The sequence below is a fragment of the Microtus oregoni genome, unplaced genomic scaffold (assembly GCF_018167655.1).
Source record: "Microtus oregoni isolate MIOR12 unplaced genomic scaffold, Mior012 000025F_ref0000491, whole genome shotgun sequence".
In the NCBI taxonomy this organism is placed as follows: domain Eukaryota; kingdom Metazoa; phylum Chordata; class Mammalia; order Rodentia; family Cricetidae; genus Microtus; species Microtus oregoni.
The window spans coordinates 9,508,612-9,527,761 of record NW_024543084.1 but is presented as its reverse complement, the minus strand read 5'-3'; the positions used below and the strand labels follow the sequence as shown (position 1 = coordinate 9,527,761).

The window sequence follows — 19,150 nt, the reverse complement described above, 5'->3', positions numbered from 1 at the left end:
ATGCACAACTGTCACGTAGCCCTCTATTTCTGTCCATTGTTCTTGGGTCACAGACACATTGGCATTCCACCATTAGATTTAAATTACTGTGTTTTGGTATCTGCTTATGCAACCATATTCCTGTTCTAGGACCACAGTTTGTTTTTCCTGCTTCAGTTTTCATAAACATCATTCTTACCTAATATTTGTATTTCATGGTTTTCTATTTCTTTAGCATTTCCACAGCAACGTACAGTCCTTATTTACTTGTTTTCCCTGGTGTGGCTTCTCTAGTGGTTGCTAGATTGTAGGCTTTTTCCTTGGTCAGAGTCATCAGATGTAATGTGTTTTCTGGCTAAATGGTCTCCCAACTCTGCATCCAGGGTGAATTGTCCAGCATCCAGCAAAGTGGAGCTCTCTTGTAACCTTCACATTTGTGTATTCTTAGAGTCTTCTCTACAACTTCACAGGGGCCTCAGGCTTCAGCGTTGAGGTCTGTATAATGTTTTTTCCTTGTGGCATCCCTCTGGGACCCTGTCTTCCCCTAGCTTTGATAGTGGAAGCCTAGTCTGCCTGCATTTCTGCCGTCCTGGACTCTTTTTCTCCTCCTAGCTTGAGGTGTGGTTGATACAGCCTCTACTGTGATTGAGCATCTTGGGTGGAAAATCTGGCACAGGACTACAGCTGATCAGGTGTATATCATTTTGGTTCTCTATGCTGAAGGTGGCCTGAATCATCTCTGGTGATCACTTAGGGTTTCCTTACCTCCTAGGTAGGTGTTCTGAGTTGTACCATTGGCCCATCTTTCTGGGGCTCGTTTAACTTTTTTTGGTGTGTGTGTGTTATATATTATATGCATATATGTGTTTGCATGTGTATACGTGTGTATATGTTGACTACATATGGAAGCAAGAGGTCAAAAGTTGTAAATATCTTGCCACCCAAGTTTTTTTAACTAGGGGCTTACACTGAATGGATTGCTCCCTAATTGGCTAGAGTATGTATGTGGCCATTTCTCTTAGGTCATCCTATCTCCATCTCAAGAGTTGAGATTGATTGATTGTTGAGTGCTGGGAATCTGAACTCAGGTCTTCATGCTTGCATAGCAAGCACTTCACCTCCTGAATCCTCATCTTCAAGATTTTACTGATGCCTGTGATTTAAAACTCACTCTACTGAAACATAACTAATGAACCATGCCACGTATGGACATGGTTCCTTGCATTTTAACAAGCGATGGTATCCTTTAAATAGCCACCACAGTCAAGGCAGTTTTCTGTCATTCGTAGAATGCTGCCTTGGGCTCCTTTGCGGCCAGCCCCTCCCCCAGGCCCAGACTCATACCCATCTGCTTTTATCTTTCTATCAGTCTATCTGTCTAATTTTATGTGCATTGGTGTTTTGCCTTTTACCTGTATGTATGTCTGTGAGGGTGTTGAATTTCTTAGAATTGAAGTTAACAGACAGTTGTGAGCTGCCATATAGATGCTGGAAATTGAACCCAGGTCCTCTGGAAGAGCAGTTAGTGCTCTTAACCACTGAACCATCTCTCTACCTGTCCCCCCCTCCCCATCTGCTTTCTTAATGGGATTAGTTTTGCTTCATCCAAGTTTTGCTTATAATGTTATTGTAACTTCTTTCACTGCACCAAATGTAGCTGTAAGTAGTTTGGTTCTGTTTATGCCTTGTAGAATTTCTTTATGTGATTGTGCCATGATTTGTCAGTCACCTGCTGAGGGACATCTGGGTGCTTTCCAGTTTTTGTCTATTTTGAATAAAGCTGCTGGGGCATTTGGGTGTGTGTCTCTGGATGCTGGTACTCTTTCTTTGAGTAAATACTTAGTAGCATTGCTGGGTCAGATGAGTGTATTTTAACATTCTTGGTTAAATTGTTTTGACAGAGTCTCACTAGACCAGGCTGGCCTCAGTCTCACCAGTTGCCTCTGACACCAGGTGCTGGAACTAAAGACCTATTCCACACCCAACATTTAGTTAAGTCTTTAAGAAAAAAGAAATGCTAGAATATTTTCTAAGTGAACACCTTTTTTTTTTTTAAATATTTATTTTATTTATTTTGCATACAATATTCTGTCTGTGTGTATGTCTGCAGGCCAGAAGAGGGCACCAGACCTCATTATAGATGGTTGTGAGCCACCATGTGGTTGCCGGGAATTGAACTCAGGACCTTTGGTAGAGCAGGCAATGCTCTTAACCACTGAGCCATCTCTCCAGCCCCAAATTCAGGGACAGGATAGATATCTTTTGGCTCTAACTGTTAATTAGTACTTGATCACTTGGTCTTTGATTTGGGGCCATTTGTGTGGCTGTGTAGTAGAATCTCTTGTGTTTCCTGATGTTTATATTTTTGCAAATCCTTATTTGGCTGTTTTACACAACTTTTATTTATTTTGTTTATGTGTTTGAGATAGGGTCTTACTTTGTAGTTGAAGCTGGCTTGGAACTCTGTGAAGCCTAAGCTGGCCTGAGCTTTCTGTCTTCCTGCCTCAGTCTCTTGAATGTTGTGATTACAACTGAGTGATATCATTCTTGGTTTAAACCAGTTTTTAACCGGGTTGTTTGTCTTAATCTAGTTGTAAGAGTATGTGTACCTTGTTAGGACTGTCTGTTGTGATTTTCTTAGTCTTGGCTTCTTACCATTTCTTAGTAATTGCTGTACCAAAGCAAAGGTTTCTGGAATTTTGAGGCCCAGTTTACATTTTTCTTGCTAAGTGTTTTCCTGCACTGCCCCAAGATTCAAGGATTTGCTCCCTTGCTTCCTTCTAGTGGTCTTTACTCTTGCCTTGAGCTTTCTGATGCACCTTGAGTTTATCCACTGTGCAAGAGGAGGGAAGGGATGAAATCTGCCTTCTTTTTGCCCAGAGAGCAGTTAGAGTCTCCCCGTAGCAGAGATTTTTATTTCCTCTACATGCTACTGTGGCAGCGGCTCCGTTGGGACCCATTTGAGCTGCACATGGGAGTCTGCCTCTAGGTGTTCCTTGTCTATTGAACGGTGTGACTAGTTCCATGGTCACTTGAGGTGAGTGCAGCTTATGCAAACCGTAGAATGTAATAATGACTTGAATTTGGACAACACATGTCTTTGAACTGGATTCTTATTAAAGAAAAAATTGTTTCAGCTCTAGTAGGTTATCTGCGTGTCCTCACGAATTTTTAGAATCAACTTGTTCGTTTCTACAAAAGCACTTGTAGGGATTTTGATTGGGAATCCATTGAATCTAGATCAGTTTGAGGGGACATGGATGTGTTACCCTGTTGAGGAATGCAGTCATTGTCCTTTTCATGAAATTTATCCCCAGAATTTCAGTGTTTTGAGTTGTGTTGCAAGTGGTGTTTCTTAGTTCCATTTCCAGTTGCTTGTTGCTAATCTACAGAAGCACAATTTAAAAACCCTTTTCCCTTATGGAATTGGCTAGGACCTCTTGTAGAATGTGGAGTTGAAGTGGTAGAAGGCGGCATTTTGTTTGTCCCTAATCCTCAGGACCCAGATGGTGGTCTGCAGTTATCTTCCGAGCATTACATGTCTCTGCTATTTAATATTTATTTTCTTCTTTTACCTTGATCTTCTTTTTTTTTTTGTTTCACCTTTAATTAATTAATTAATTTATTGCGACAGAGTTTCTCTGTGTAACAGGCCTAACTGTCCTGCAACTTGCTTTGTAGACTAGCATGGCCTCCAACTCTGCCTGCCTCTGCCTCCTGAGTGTTGGGATTAAAGGAATGCACCACCACGCCTGTCTAGCACAACAATGCCTGGTTTATCTTAAATTTATTTTTTTAGAGATAGGTTCTAATTCTTTAGCCCAAGCTGCCCTTAGAGTTCCCAGCATTTCTGCTGGCCTAGCCTCAGTGTTCACCTCTTGATTGTTACTCGTGCATAGCAACTGAGCATATTTATGCAATGATGTTTAGCACCATGTAATGGTCAGATCCAGTTAGCATATCTGTATTGTCAAGTATTCATCTTTAGGCTGAGAGCAGATGAACCTTGTTTCTAGGGGCTGGGCAAGTAGCACAGTGGGCAGAGATGCTTGTCTAGTGTGCAGGAAGCCTTGGGTTCTAGTCTCAGCACTAAAAACAAAAGCAAAATTAAATATTTCAGCTATTGGAAGCATTACACACTCTCTGCGTACGTTGTTAAGGTAGAAAGCTAGTTCCTTCAGACTTGAGCTTCGCTTTTCCTGTTGAGGCCATGAGGTGGTGCATCCCCTGGAGCAGTGCTTTGCTTTGTCTCGTGGACTTACCGATGCTGCGCTTCGTCATTCCCTTTATTTTGTTTCATTTGTGGTTTCTTGTTTAGTGGGTTTTCTGAAAAGACTTGTTTGATTTTTAATATTTGGAGGGAATTTATTCCAGACAGTTTTGTATTTTGGGCTTTATTTTTTAAAGATTTATTCTTATTATTTTTATTATGTATCTGCTGGGGGTGGGGGTGGGGTATGTGCATGCAAATACAGGTACCTGTTCAGGCCAGAGGTATAGGATCCCTGGAGCTAGAGTAACAGGTGGTGGTGAGTGCTAGAAACCAAACTCAGATCCTTAAAGAGCAGTATCTGCTGTTAACTGATGAGCCATCTCTCCAGCCCCTGCTTTTTGATTTCTAGTTTAATTTGGTGGTATGGTTTGAATTTCCTGGGGTGACTGAGTCCCCTTGGCAGCTGGTGGTACCTTCACTAGTTACAGTCTTCCTACTCCTGAGGGTCATTCTCTAGGGGAACAGGAGCTGCAGTGTTGTCCACTTCATGCTTCATTTTGTCAGCTCTGCTCTTCATAGGTTCAGTCTGTTATTAGGGTTTGTACATTTTTACAAGTTAACCCCTGGTCTTTAAGCTGTGTCTATCAAAAGTGAGAAATAGCCCTTGTCCCCAGAGGCTTTCTGTGTTTAGAACCCAGTATTTTTTTCTAGCTGCCTTGTGCCTGTGCTTTACCTCTTTCCTTCTTTGTACTTGTTTTGTGTATGTGTGTGTGTTTATCTCATTATATAGCCTGGCTTGCCTTGAACTTATTATGTAGGCCAGGCTGGCCCCAAACTCAACAGAATCCACCTGCCTCTGCCTCATGAATGCTGGTATTAAAGGTGTGCACCACTGTACCCAGCCCTTTTGCTCTGTTGTCTTTTTGTTTAAGTGGATTCTTGAACACACTGTAGTTAGCCATCCTCATTTATTCATTTGATAGCCTCTGACTTGTATTAGAGTGTTTAGACCAGTTAGATTAGTGTTATTGTCCATGTGTCTGAATTTTACCATCTGGCCTGATGTCTGGTTATCTCATCTTTTTTTTTTTTTTTTAACCTTCCCTCCTTTCTTTCTTTGGGTTACCTGTAGTTCTCCAATGTTTCATAGGAGTTGCTGTAGGTTATGACGTGCATTGTTAGGTTGCCAGGGGCTACTGTGACCAGAGTGATATATTCACGGTAATAGGAGACATATTTTTCTCCTAGGAGTCTGTCATTGTCTAATTCATTTTATGGCAGCCCCATCCAGTTAGTTCTTTTATTTTCAGCAGTCATTTGTTTATTTTGTTTTCTGTTATTTTGTACTAGCTGTGGTTGTTGCTGTGGGGGCTGCTGCTGACCAATGCTTTCTGGTTCTTGTGCCCTTCCTGGTTGTGAAGAAACAGCACTTCACAAAGACCATGTGGTGTCCACACTGCAAAAAGACAGAGTCTTGATATTTTAAGAAGATATTCTCTTTGTTGGAGGGGCATTGAATATTGTTAAGTGCAGGTGTACAATGACACCAGAGGAAGATGTATGTTATTTCTTCTCTTCTTTCCTTATCCCCGTGTCACAGGGTCTCTCATTGAACCTGGTTTTGGCTAGACTGGTTGGCCTACAGTGATCCTCTTCTCTTTGCCTCCCACAGTGTTGGGGCCACATGTACTGTTGGCCTGTACTACGTGTACTATGGTACTACGTGTACTATGGTACTACACATTATGAGACAGTTCTCGAGTTGGGCAAGGGCCTGGAGATTTAAACATACACACACAGACAGTGACACAGGTCTTCCTTGAAGCAAGAATGCCTCCTTTATTGTGTTCAAGGGCAGCTTATATTGTGCTCTGGCCACGCCCCAGCTCTCAGGATCTTTCAGTTGCAGACCCATCAGAAAGCATTCCCCTGCCATCAGGGTCTTGAGCTCAGAGCAGCTGCAGGCTGCTCAGAGCAGAAGAAAACAGTTGTTGACAGGAGATTCAGGGTCTGGTGGTCTGCAGCCACAGGTGCACCTAGTCATGCTCAACTTAAAAGAAATTACATTTTTTAAAGACTTATTTATTTATTATGTATACAACCCTGCCTCCATGTATGCGCAAACACCAGAGGAGGGCACCAGATCTCATTACAGATGGTTTTGAGCCACCATGTGTTTGCTGGGAACTGAACTCAGGACCTCTGGAAGAGCAGCCAGTGCTCTTAACTACTGAGCCATCTCTCCAGCCCAAGAAATTACATTTTATCTGTCTGTATATAAAAGTATGTGTGCTTGTGCTAATGGTGCCATACAGAGGTCAGAGGACAACTTGTGAAAGTTGACTGACTCTCTAATTCTACTATGTGGGTCCAGGGATTGAACTCATATTGTTAGGCTTGGTAGCAAGTGTCTTTACTCACTGAACCTTCTTGCTAACCAGCTTCCACCTTCCCCCTCTTTCAACACTGGGACTTACTGAGCCATCTCCCTAACTTGTATATATTTTTATTTACTTTTGGTTTGTTTGCTTGCTTGCTTATTTATTGGTTGACTGATTAATTGATTGATTCAGGGTCTCTCTCTATAACTTTGGCTGTCCTGGAACTCACTCTGTAGATCAGGCAAGTCTTGAGCTCACAGAGATCTGTCTGTCTTTGCTTCCCAAGTGCTTGGATTAAAGGTGTGTGCCTATATTTATATCTTGAAATGGGGTATCGCATATCCCAGGCTAGTCTCATACTGGTTATTGTTATATAGTTGAAGATGAATTTGAACCACTAGTTCTCTTGCCTTCATACCCCAAGGGTTATACCTAGTTTTATGTGGTACCAGGAATTGAACCTAGGGCCTTGTGAATATTAGACACTCTACTGACTGAGTTATACCAATCCCTCCGTTTTTTAAGAGACAGGATTTTGCTATTCTAGATTGGCCTAGAACTCACTATGTGGCTCAGACTGGGTCTCAAGCTCTCAGCAGTCTTACCTCAAACTCCCAAGTGCTGGGATAAGCTTCGTGCACTACCTTGCCTAGTAGTGTAATCCCAGCAGGATCTCTGATTTCTAGGTGTCCCCGGGTCCCATTTGGAGAACTGGCTGTACTTGCACATTTCCAGCTGCAGTTTCCTTCCCACCTAGTAACTCCTGCAGTGGTTTTTATAGACGAGGTGTGAATTCACTGAGCCTTGGCTTCCTGGAAGAGACTTTAATAGACATTTTTTTTCAGGTGCTACTACAGCTGGATATAGACAGTGGTTGGCAGCATCTGTCTTTGGGTGAAGAGGAGGCACTGGGGGCTGAGATGACAATTCTTGCCCCAATTATATTTTTTAAAAGTCAGTATCTATTCTCATGGTCAGCTTTACTTCCCCCTCAGAATGTGGGGGTGTGTGTCTTGTATCCTCTCTTCCCCTCCCGTCTGTCTCTCAGCCCACTCCTGCCCTAGCTGCTATGCTCTCCCCTGTGCTTTCTGGGCTGTATGGCTCCCAGCAGACACTTGGTTTGCTTTGCTGTGGTTATTCTCCTTGATTCTGAAAATAATGTATGTTTTCCTTTAAAATACAAAATTAATTTACATTTTAGGTACAAAGATAGAATTTTATGTAGTACTTTTAAAATTTTTTTATATATGTAATAACAAGGGCCACATATATCCAAGACTGGTTTGGAACTCAACTTTGTAGCTGAGGAAGACCTTGAACTTCTGGTCTTTCTGCCTGCATCTCCCAAGGGCTGAGATGACAGCAGGCACGAGCCACCTCATCTAGTTTTTGTGAGTGGCTTTACTCTCCTTTAAAAATCTGACTATTAACTTGGTAAGATGGCTTATCAGATAAGGGTCCTTGCTGCCAAGTCTGCCAACCTGAGACTGGTCCTTATCCATATGGTAGGAGAGAACTGTTTCCTGTAAGTTGTCTTCTGACCTCCATGTGTGTACTGTGGTACTGTGAGCACAAGCACATGTACACACATAGAGATAGACAGACAGACAGACAGACAGACTATGTGCACCTATGGCCTTACCCTGTGTGGGGCAGAGATAAGCAGTTGTAAACTACTATGCGAGTGCTGGAACTTAAACCCAGGTCATCTGCAAAAGCTAGTGCTTTTACTACTTTATCTTAGTTTTAAAGAGATTTTTCTACCTTCTTGATGTTATGTAATGTAGTGGTATTTCATTTGTATTTTAATAAATAAAGCTTGCCTGAATATCAGAGAGTAAAACAGCCACACTGGTCAGCCGTACAGACCAGGCAGTGGTTTGGCACACCTTTAATTCCAGTAGCCACACTAGTTAGCCATAGAAGCCAGGCGGTAGTGCTGCATGTCTTTAATTCCAGCCCTAGAAAGGAATATAAAACAGGAGGAGACAGGTCTCTGCTCAGTCTCATTCTGAGATTTCCTAGAGGCAGGATTGCCATTTTGGTTTGAGGTAGAGGTAAGAGCCAGTGGTTGGCTGTTTAGCTTTTCTGATCTTCATGTTGAACCCTAATATCTGTCTCTGGGTTTTTATTATTCGTTTTACAGAGTAGTTCAAATACTGTTTTTTATTTGTTGATGAGCCACTCAGTCATGCACGTTTTCACCTAACTATCACTCTGACCACTTCTAGGTATTAATGTGTATTTTTACAAAATAAAATTATTATTTTATAAATACAAATTAAGGCATTATTGTTTGTGTGCAGGATTACGTGTGGGTGCACATATGACACAACAGGCATGTTGTAGCCAGAGGACAACTTTGTGGAGCTTGTTCTCTCTCCTCTGTCTTTATATGGGTTCCAGGGATTGAACTCTAGATACTAGGCTAGAGTGACAGCTGCTTTATCTGCTGAACTAGCTCACTGACCCAGTATAAACAGAAATTTGATACTATCTTAATTTCAAGAGAGATTACTTAAGTCTCTGTTTTGTTTTTGTTTTTTTTTTTAGGGATGTACTGCTTGGGTTTTATAGTTGAACTTTATTTTGTGTTGACTTTCTCTGGTCAGATGTGACCCAAGATTAGGTAGATTGTTACGGGTTGTCAGCAGACAGCTGTGTACACAGTGTGCATGGGGTCTGACCTTCATGACCACAGTGGAGAGGGAAGAGCCTTGTACTGGTGTTTGGAGGCACAGTGATTTCTTTGCAGGAGCAGGCTGACCCTGTGAGTCCTGGTAAATCTTGGATCACATGGAATCCAACTGTTTTTACATCTTTGTAATTGACCTGATAGCACTTGTGTCTTAAGAGTTAACAGTAGGTGCTCTGGATCTCCTGGTGATGAAATGGAGATATAGGGGATGACATGGGGGAGCAGTGGCCTTCTTAATGCATTTTCCTTCTGTCTTAGGTAAATCTTAAAATGAGAGAGATAACAGAGAAAGAAGTTAAATTAAAACAGCAGCCACTGGAAAGTCCTGCCCATCAAAAGGTAAAGGGTAAATTTAATTTCTTCAGAACACATTAAGTTAATGTTAGTAGTAAAGAATTATGTCTGTTTCTACTTGCTCATTCTATATTTTTGTCATTCCAAGCAAGCTAGCCTCCTAGATTCTACTGGTGGCTGATTCTCAATGCTTCAATTAGGCGTTACCATGGGCAGCCTGTCTTCTGTCCCTACCCCCAAAAAGGGTTCATAGTTTGAACAGGGGGTATTCTGGGAGGACTTGGGAGGATCAATAATGGAAACAATGTAGCCTGAGCTGAGAGTGAACTTCTGAAGGTAAGAGATTGAGCAGAAAACAACTGTAGTAGCTGTGCCTTGGCAGATTCTTGAGATGGCCTGTTAGGTTTCATGAGGCCGGTGGGGGTCTGAAGCCCAGTGCCTGGAGCCAGTGGAAAGTGTGTACCTTGGAATGGGTGCAGATGGGTGTGTTCATCCCACATTCTGGCTTTGGCCTCATTTCTGGCCATTTTCTCTTTTGCCAAGGCCATGTGTTACAGTCAGTGGTGTGTACACAGGAGTGCCTGACTGTTGACACAGTTTTACTGCTGAGAGCAACATGTATTCTCTCCCTTGTGGTTTTCTCTCTATATTGTCCAGCTCTGGTCAGTTGGGTTGAGTGCCTGCCTAATCCTTGGATGGGACAGACACACATGGGCATAGACAAAGGGAGCAGAACTCTAGCCTGGTCCCTGACTTTGTCAAGTGTGGAACTATTCTTTGCTGTTGTGAAGGATAGAGTTGTGAAGGGGAAAAGTTATCTTCCAGTTGAATTGACTGGTATTGTGATCGACTGAGGTCATGCACACTGGAAAGCCTTTGCTTACCAGAGGCTATCTCCACCTCTTCGTGTGAGCATGTGTGTCATGGCCACGCCTGGACCTACAGTGCTGACATTCCTTTCCACCTTCCTTCCCGCTTCCTGAGCAGTCTCCCTCCAAGTGGTATTGGAAGTTAGTACCCGTAAGTGACCCAGGCCACCAGGCGCAATCTGCAAAGCCATCTTGTTGCCATCATGCGCTTCCATTAAATTGCTCGCACTCAAGACTGGGTTTTTGTTTGTTTGTTTAAATGTCCACCTGGGGGTTGTGTTACATCTTCTCTAGCATGAGCCCTGCTGGCCACGCTGATGGGCTTTGTTATGTGGCACTTTGGAATTGCCATGTCCATTTCCCCCAGGTTCTAAGTGATCCCTAAGTAACCAGTGTAGCATAGCTGACAGGAAACAGTCTTTCCTCGTAGACCTCAAGAGTCTGACGGTGACCTAGTGACTGGCATCAATCCTTAACCTTTTTTCTTGCTGCTACTTTGCCTGAGAGGTGGTATCTACCGTGACCTTTCCTACTACCTATATCCTAGGCTGTCAGGTTGGGAAGGTGTTCCCCCACTGAGGGCACAGGCGGGCTGCAGAAAGTACTCTTGCTGGTGTGTCTTGATATGGTTCCTTGTTACCATCCCTCAGGCCTATATGGAAGTCAACTCAGATTCTGCGATCTGAGTTAGGTCAGTTCAGATGCAGGGCTACTGAAATAATTTTAATACAAATTTTAGAAACCAGGATTATATTTAGTAATTTCAGCAGTACCTCACTGGTGACCAATTCTGGAAGTGGGCCAGTTTGTCACTGTCCTTATATGCCTGGTGCCAAGTGGTGCCTTTTCATGTGAACTTTTGGGCACATATCTCTTTGCAGATGGTTTTGAATGTGCCCTTTGCTTGGATCCTGTAGCTTCATTATTTGGCCCAGATTGTCCTTTGGGTTCTCACTTGGACCCATGGCCGTGGGCTACAAAAAGCTTATGTAATCGTAGGTTGTACTGCCTGATGATGTGTTAGAAGGAGAAGGCATGCTTAACAGGTGTTTGAGTCCTGAGTTTGACTAAGGCAAAGGCTCACAAACTCAGGTGTCAGAGAGGTTTGGTTTCAGATAAGTTTCATGAAAAAAGAGAAATATAACCAAAATTAATCTCCCTTATCTTGCCTTTGTTAGAGAGGCTGTGGGTGTCCTATGTTTAGTAAATAGACCAATAAGAAAAAGTGTGGTAAAGATTAACAGATTATGGGTTTTATCTGAACATTTCACAATAAAAGTTTGAAGCTGTGGGTGAGCAAAATAGTCATGTGAGCCTCCTGCGCCCCTGTAGTTCAGTGTCAGCCTAATTTTTACCCATACCATCCATCTTTACTCAAGACATCATTTGCTTTACTGCATGCCTGCTCACTCCCTGTCTGCTCTCTCCGTGAAAGCCTGGCCTGGAGCATGCTGTGATGCATTGCATGCTGGAACCTGTGGACTTTGCACGTGTGGTACAGTATGAGGCGGGTTCCCTGTGATAGTACATGTCATGGGCTCTGAGAAACAAGTTAAAATGTATGTTGGAATATACAGTCAACACAAAACAAGCCTTGTTGCTAAATCCTAGGGGATCTGTTGTGTTTTCTGGCAAGCATCACTACTGGTTATTTCGAATTTCTGTAGAGGCATCAGCTTGAAGTCTAGATTCTAAGATGATTTTTTGATTTGGATTCACCTGCAGAACTCTCAGAAACCAACAGTTCTTGTTATAGACAGGTGCTGGCTTTCTTCTTTTTTAGTTTCTGTTGTGTATGTGCCCCCTCTGGAGGAAATGTGACTGGTTATCCTGCCCTGAGCACTGACACAGACGAGCAGTACACTGCAGCTCTGGGGCAGTTGTCTCTTCACTGAGCAGCCCTCTTTGCTAAGTTCTCTCTGACCATGGGCAGAGAGGCTTGGACTATGGTGCTTAGAATACTGACAGGAGGCTTCCTCAGGTGTGAACATGGGGAGCCTCGGCCTGGCATTTGCTTGATGATCTTGCAGGTTTTAGTCCTGATGTTTCTCTTGCAGTTCTTGGTGACTGGCGTGGAAATGTGAGAAATTTGTTGAACCTGGTTTCTGAAATTTCTCAAGCAATCAATTAATGCTATTTTATTAATGATCAATGCTAATCTTGATAATACTTAGAAAAGTGCCTGTAGCTTGGGTCTTTCAACCTCTGAATGCTCACTGTTTAACTTGTTTCTCATTAGTTTGTAATGCATTGGCTTATAATAGTGTAGATGTGCGTTTTGTCTCCTTCCCATGTGTGTCCACTGCCAGAGTCAGTTTAGAGTTAGACTGGCCCTGGTAGTGTTAGCAGTGGATCTCTGCCATCCAGTGTACCCATGGACCCCAGTCCTGGATCTGACTTGTTTATTCTGGACAGAGGATATCATCCACACAGTCTTAATTTTTCTAGGCAATAACAGTTGGTCTTTATGTGGCTCTAGGCTTGGTGTAAATCTTACTCTAGCAGTGTGCCTATAACATACACAGGGTGAAGTGATCTCACACGCAGAGACCATTTTCCTTTTATCAACTGCAGGTCCGCTATCGGCGAGAGCACCTTTCCGCTAGGCAGTCACCCTACTTCCCGTTGTTGGAGGACTTGATGAGAGACGGCAGTGATGGCGCTGCTCTCTTAGCGGTGGTTCACTATTATTGCCCAGAGCAGATGAAACTGGATGGTGAGTGGAGAATGCTTCCCCTGAATAGACCTGAAAGGGAACAGTGTGCATTTAATATGCAAGGAAAACCCAAGGAATTAGTATGGAGTCCCTGTATCAGCTGGCATACTACCACATACCTAGAAATGCCGAGAGACCAAGTATCTCTGCATCGTATGTGATGTGGAAATTGCCCATTGATATTTGGATAATATGTCATTGTATTTTGTGACTTTGCCTCTGTTTCAGAGTGTGTGAGATTTAAAATCCTTCTTTATTTTGAAACACCTAGAAAGTAAGCCGGACAGGGTGGCACACACCTGTAATTCTGGCATTTGGTAGGCTGAGTTTTGACCAGGATCAGCCTGGGCTGAATAAATGAGACCCCTTGTCAGACCAAAAATAAACAACTCTGTAGACCTTTCTGAAGACAAAAGGATGAATGCTAGAATCAGTTTGTCTCCTGCCTTCGCCTGATGCCCGAAAACCTCTTTCTAGGTGATTGTGTCCTGCAGGGGAGGAGGAATGTGAGTGGTTGTGAAGGGCTTGGTGCAGACCTGCTAAGGTGATGTGGAAGCACCAGTTGTCAGTGGCTCGGTGTCCTAAGTACCTTTAGTTTGGTGTGGGCAGGTAGAAGGCTAGGGACCCCACTAGTGCCTCTACTGGACATTGCCTCAGACTTTAGCCCTGGACATCTTAGGCTGGTGTTATGCCTACTCCAGGCATGGAATCGCAAGATAATACATTCTTTACAGATACAGAGGTGACTTGTAGGACAGGGAAAAGGGCTAGAGGGATGACTCAGCAGTCTTCCAGAGGCCCTGAGTTCAATTCCCAGCACCTACATAGCAGCTTAAAACTGTAACTCCAGTTCCAGGGCACTGCCAACTGTGGTAAAACACCAATGCACATAAAAATAATTTTAAAAAATGATAAAATAGTTTAAAAGAAAAACAGGAAGAGCTTCAGGTTCCAGGAGGATAAAAGCTGCAGGTGGACAATGAGCTCCTCACATCCAGCTGGCCTTGGTCCTATGACTAGGACTTTTTGGGGAAGAGTACCAGAAAAGTCCTAGCTCACCCAGGAAAATGCAAGGAGACTCTTCAAGTACCTGTGTCTCTGAAGGACTAAGAAGTGAGTGAGAGGGAGGCCAGGTCCACAAAACAAAAAACAATTCTGGGGAAATAATTCAGTGGTATTCACTTACTTAGCATGACTGAGTCCTTGGGCTCAGTCTCCTGTATCACACAGAAAAGGAATAATGTTTTCTGGGGTATAGCTCAGTAATTTAATGCTTATATATAGCTTGCAAAGGCACCAGGTTTCTTCCCCAGCACTGAAAGTAAAACTGGTTTAGTGTTAGCAACACTCTGGCCCATCTTCAGAAACCACATTTTCCAAGGAAATGTGCCTCAGTGGAGCTCTTAAATGTCACACAGGTTTAAGGCCAAGACTTAGGTGGAAGAGCATAGACTGCTTAAAACATGGGGGGACATAAAGAAAGAAATAGAAACGGTAGGGAAGAGGGTAGGGCGGGCACTCCAGCTCAGAGTTTTGGGGCTTTCCCCTTCTGCACTGCAGCTCCAGCTGACCTGAAGCTCTAGGTATTCTAGACTGTCCTTGAACATGTGTTCCTCCTGCCTTCTGAGAGTTAGAGATACACGCACCACTGCCTGTTGTGCTTTGCCATCTCCTTTTACATCTACAGCTCCGTCTCCACTTGTCTGCTTTGTTTGCTTCTCTGTCTGAGACAAGGTCTCTACATAGCCCTGACTGTCCTGGAACTCAGTATATCGACCAGGCTAACCTCAGATTCACAGAGATCCTCCTGCTTCTTCCTCTTGAGTTACTGGGATTAAAGGCATGTGCCACCATGCCTGGCCTGTACCCTGCTTTTTAACCTGCCTTTTGAGGACCTTATGGCAGAAAGTAATATTGGGCCTAACATCATTATTGGAAACAAAAGGGCAGAATTACATGAAGAAGCTGACAAGCCACACATAGCTAACTGAAACTGACAGAAGCAGGAATTTGGTAATACCATAGAAGACTTGAATACAAAAGTGGCAGACTACATTTATTGTACCAGATACTGTGCTAACACTAAATAAAAATAATTGATCACGGCTGGCAAGATGGACGGGGTAAAAGTGCTTACTGCCAAGCCTGATGACCTGAATTCAGATCCAGAACACACAGGGTGGAATGACAGAACTGATTCCTGCAAGTTGTGCCCTGGCCTCCATATACACAAATATTTGCAAATAATGACCCTGGGCCAGGTGTGGTGGGACACATCTGTATTTAGTGTTGTGTTCCCCCCCCCCCCCCCCCCATACACACTCAAGAAGCAGAGATAGGCAAAACTGAGTTAAAGGACAAGCCTGGTTTACAAAGCCAGGTCCAGGCTGGTCAGGGTCACATAATTGAGACCACGCCTGAAAAAAACAAAAAGACCTAGGTGGGTCAGAAAGATGGCTCAGTAGTTAAGAGTACCAGCTGATGTTTCAGAGGTCGTGAGTTCAACTCCCAGCAGCCACAGGCTTACAACCATCTATAGTTGGATGCAGACATTTGTGCAGATAGAGCACTTATATACATAGAATAAATAAATAAATCATTTTTTTTTAAAAAAAGAGAGAACTTGATCAAAGCCACATAAGAAATTGCAACAGATTCCAAAGCTTATGTTCTTACTAGTTCAGAACATTAGAAATCAGTAACAAAGACAGCTAGCTCCTTTCTGTAATACTTGGAGACCAGGGGCAATATGTATAAATGCTCCATGAGTAAGAGAAGTCAGAACTGGTGGGTAAGAGCTACAAGAGTGGGGGCTTTTTATATGTTTTCACTGATAGGTAACAACCATTTAAAATAACACTGGGACTGGAGAGAAGATGGTGCAGAGGTTAAGAGCACTGGCTGCTCTTCCAGAGGACCTGGGTTCAAATCCCAGCACCCATATGACAGCTCACAACTGTCTGTAACTCTAGTTCCAGGGGATCCGACACCTTCACAACAATGTATATAAAATAAATTCAAATGAATTATTTAAAAAAATAAAATAACATGTAGGGTAAACGGATGTGGATTAGGTATTGAACAAGTGAACAACTAGAGGAACTATAGGACACAGCCTGAAGTGTGCTGTAAGTGAGGTGACTGTGTTTGTCTGAAAGTAAGGAACTTGGGAATGAATGAACTAGGTTCATTGCAGCAACCTAAAAAAATCTGACACAATCCCAGAGAAAAGTAAAGGGAAGAAAAATGAAGTTTTGTGACTGTCTGTAGAGTGAGCAACTGAAGTTCTAGGCTCTAAGGAGCTGGCTAGCCAAGAAGTAAAACAGAAGTACAGAGGAGGTCAAGCCAGAGAATCAGTGCAATTCACCAGCCAGAATTCTGAAGCTGTCACAGGAAGATGGAAGGACTTTGGCTAGCAGTCATACATGGGGGTGTCTTTGAAAGTCAGTCTGAAGATCGGTGAGAGTCTGGGTCCCCCTTTGCTTCCAGCAATACCCTCCATGTCCAAAGACTGGGGATATAACACACTTGGGGGAGACTGAGCCTGTAAGTCATAGTCTCAGACTTCAGCATGGGACAAGCAGCAGTGAGGTGACCAGAGATTTTGTGTGAGCTTCCTCCAGTCACCTGTATCATTAAGCCTACTTCCTTGCTGGATTTCATTAAGACTTTTACTTGTTCCACATGCAACACAGGGAAGGCGTTTTCTTCACAGAAACTTGTCTTAAGGACAAGATCCACAGTTACTGAGGTTTGGCATCAGCTGGCTTTTTACGTTGGTCACCTGCAGCAAAGGCCACTTCCTAATGCCTCCCTCTAACACTGAAGGGGTGGGGTGCCCAGGGTGCTCCCCTGACATTTGAGAAAATCCCCTGAGTGCAGCTATAGTTCAGAATATACAGACAGCAGTAAGAAGCTGGGATCTAGTTGCTAAGAATGAATACTGGGAAGGGGCATTTAGAAAATAGTCATATGGTATGTCCACATTAGGTTCCATATAGTTCTGAGGAAGTGTGTGCATTTTGGTATCTGAAGTGTAAGAGTCTACTAAAGAGTTAGATGGCTAAGTAGAAAAAAGAATCTCCCAGGAAACAGAACAAAAAAGCGAAGACATGGAAGTAAAGGAGAAACTAGAAAAATGAGATCAATTTAGGAGGAACTAACAGAATAGAGAAGATTTAGCCAAGGGAAGTGTAGATGTCCCTGGGATGAGCATAGACAAATTTTAAGAATCTTCTGAATGTGTCTAATCAAAGGACTGTGGTGTATACACTAGGAAGGCCCCAAATAACTTCGTGAGAAGGCAGAGCAGGTTACACAGAGTAGGAGATTGTATGACAGCTGCAGAACCCTTAGCCAAGTCCTGGAAGCAACACAGCCTGCTCTTTCTAGTGCCCCCACCCCACACCTCTGTACTCCAGGTTTGCTGGGGAGAGGTGACATGGAACACTTCATTTTTCTTTGTGGAATTTAAAAGACAATGTATCTTGTTGAAATAAAAATAAAAAAGTAAATTTAGGAGTAAAATAGTAAAATAGAAACATTTTAAATGTTTTGAAGAGAAAACTGTAAAACTTAAAGCTGTTCTTTTGACAAATGAATAAAATAGATAATTTTCCAGACTGCAGAAAACAAAACAACATAAATTCAGGTCTAATAGACATCAAATAAAAATATGAAGAGTATTTCTGTGCTGAGTATGTTGACAGTGTTCTGACATAAACAGTGTGTATTGGAGGAGGAGGAGGAGAAGGAGGAGGAATGGAGAGCTAGAGACTCATGACTACAAGGCAGATGGACTCAGACGTCAAGAAGGACATCCTTGTGGTCTGACTTCTTGTGGGAACTTTTGCTGGGGCATTTCCCATACTTGTAAAAAGTTGACAGTTTCTGTGGTTTATAAATTGTGTCAGAGAGTAGGGAAGATGGAATGCTGTTGGTCTCTGTGTAAGAGGGTTATCCCTGGCTCACTGGGAAGAGACCTCAGAAGATAGTTAAGGCTGGCTTGGCTTGTCAGCACAGATCGAAACCTTGTGTAAAATGTTGGAAGACAAGACTAGAAACCTTTACACCTGTGTTTTACACAACTAAACACAACTAGCTTAGTAGGTGTACTTCCTGGCCTGCAGTGATGTAATTTTACCTGGCAGATGCAGTGGTCTACAGGCTGCCCCAGCTGTGGACCAAATATGAACAGGACCAGTACCTTGTGTCCTGAAGGCTGACTGCGTCAGGAGGCAAGGAGGAACCCTGGTAATAGCCCAGTTAGTCCTGAACCTTTCTGTAGTTCTTAGAAGAGGCTTCACATTCTTAGATGGGGAGAGGCAGTATCCCCAAAATTATAATTTCTTTGCTGTTCTGTAAATATATTGCCAGTCCAGTAAATACTTTCTTTTCAGTCATCAGTTACCTTTTTAAATATAAAAATGAATCCTCTTTTTAAAAAGTAATGCAGAAAAAAAATGTTTCCTGAATTCACAAAACATTTCAGACAAATTTCTTAGTCGGATGTTTATGGATTCTATTCTACAATCTAGCTTAATCTGCTAGGCAGAAGCTTCTGAAGCAGTTACTGACTCACTTCCTTATATACCCGTGCACAACCTTATGTCTGTTATAAAAAAAAATCAACAGCGCCATTTTTTTTTTTTTTGAGCCACTGAAATATCCAAAATAGCCAATCATGCCAGACAGAAACAGACACTTCTGCCTGTAAAAGTCAACACTGATGAGAATATGCTCAGGAGCACCTCGGACCCAGGAGCTCTCTGGAGGGAGTGTGACAGATTCTATTGTAAGGCCATGACTAACTTGCCACAGAATCCCCACGGCCACATATTTAGTCGTGTCTGGACCCAAATGCTGGAGGGACTGAGGGCCCCTCTCCTGCCACATCCAAACCAAAGTCACAAAGATTTTGCTCAGAGTTCCTCACTGTGCTAGACTAGGGAAAGCCACCATGTCTGGAGCAGAGACTGATGATGCACACATGAACACCAG

At 43.0% G+C, this 19,150-nt stretch overlaps 1 protein-coding gene across 3 annotated transcripts in view; it reads left to right on the top strand.

Moving 5' to 3' along the window:
• The window catches only part of Camsap1 (calmodulin regulated spectrin associated protein 1), a 66,225-nt gene that overhangs the window by 24,918 nt on the left and 22,157 nt on the right, over positions 1 to 19,150 (top strand). Inside the window, exons 4-6 of one of the 3 annotated variants that reach the window (XM_041674298.1) lie at positions 9,530 to 9,610; positions 10,553 to 10,585; positions 13,009 to 13,150. In XM_041674298.1, coding sequence (XP_041530232.1) covers positions 9,530 to 9,610; positions 10,553 to 10,585; positions 13,009 to 13,150 — 256 coding nt within the window. Of the gene's footprint in view, positions 1 to 9,529; positions 9,611 to 10,552; positions 10,586 to 13,008; positions 13,151 to 19,150 lie in introns of those variants that run through there. The other 2 variants (XM_041674299.1, XM_041674300.1) reach the window with 2 other exon arrangements.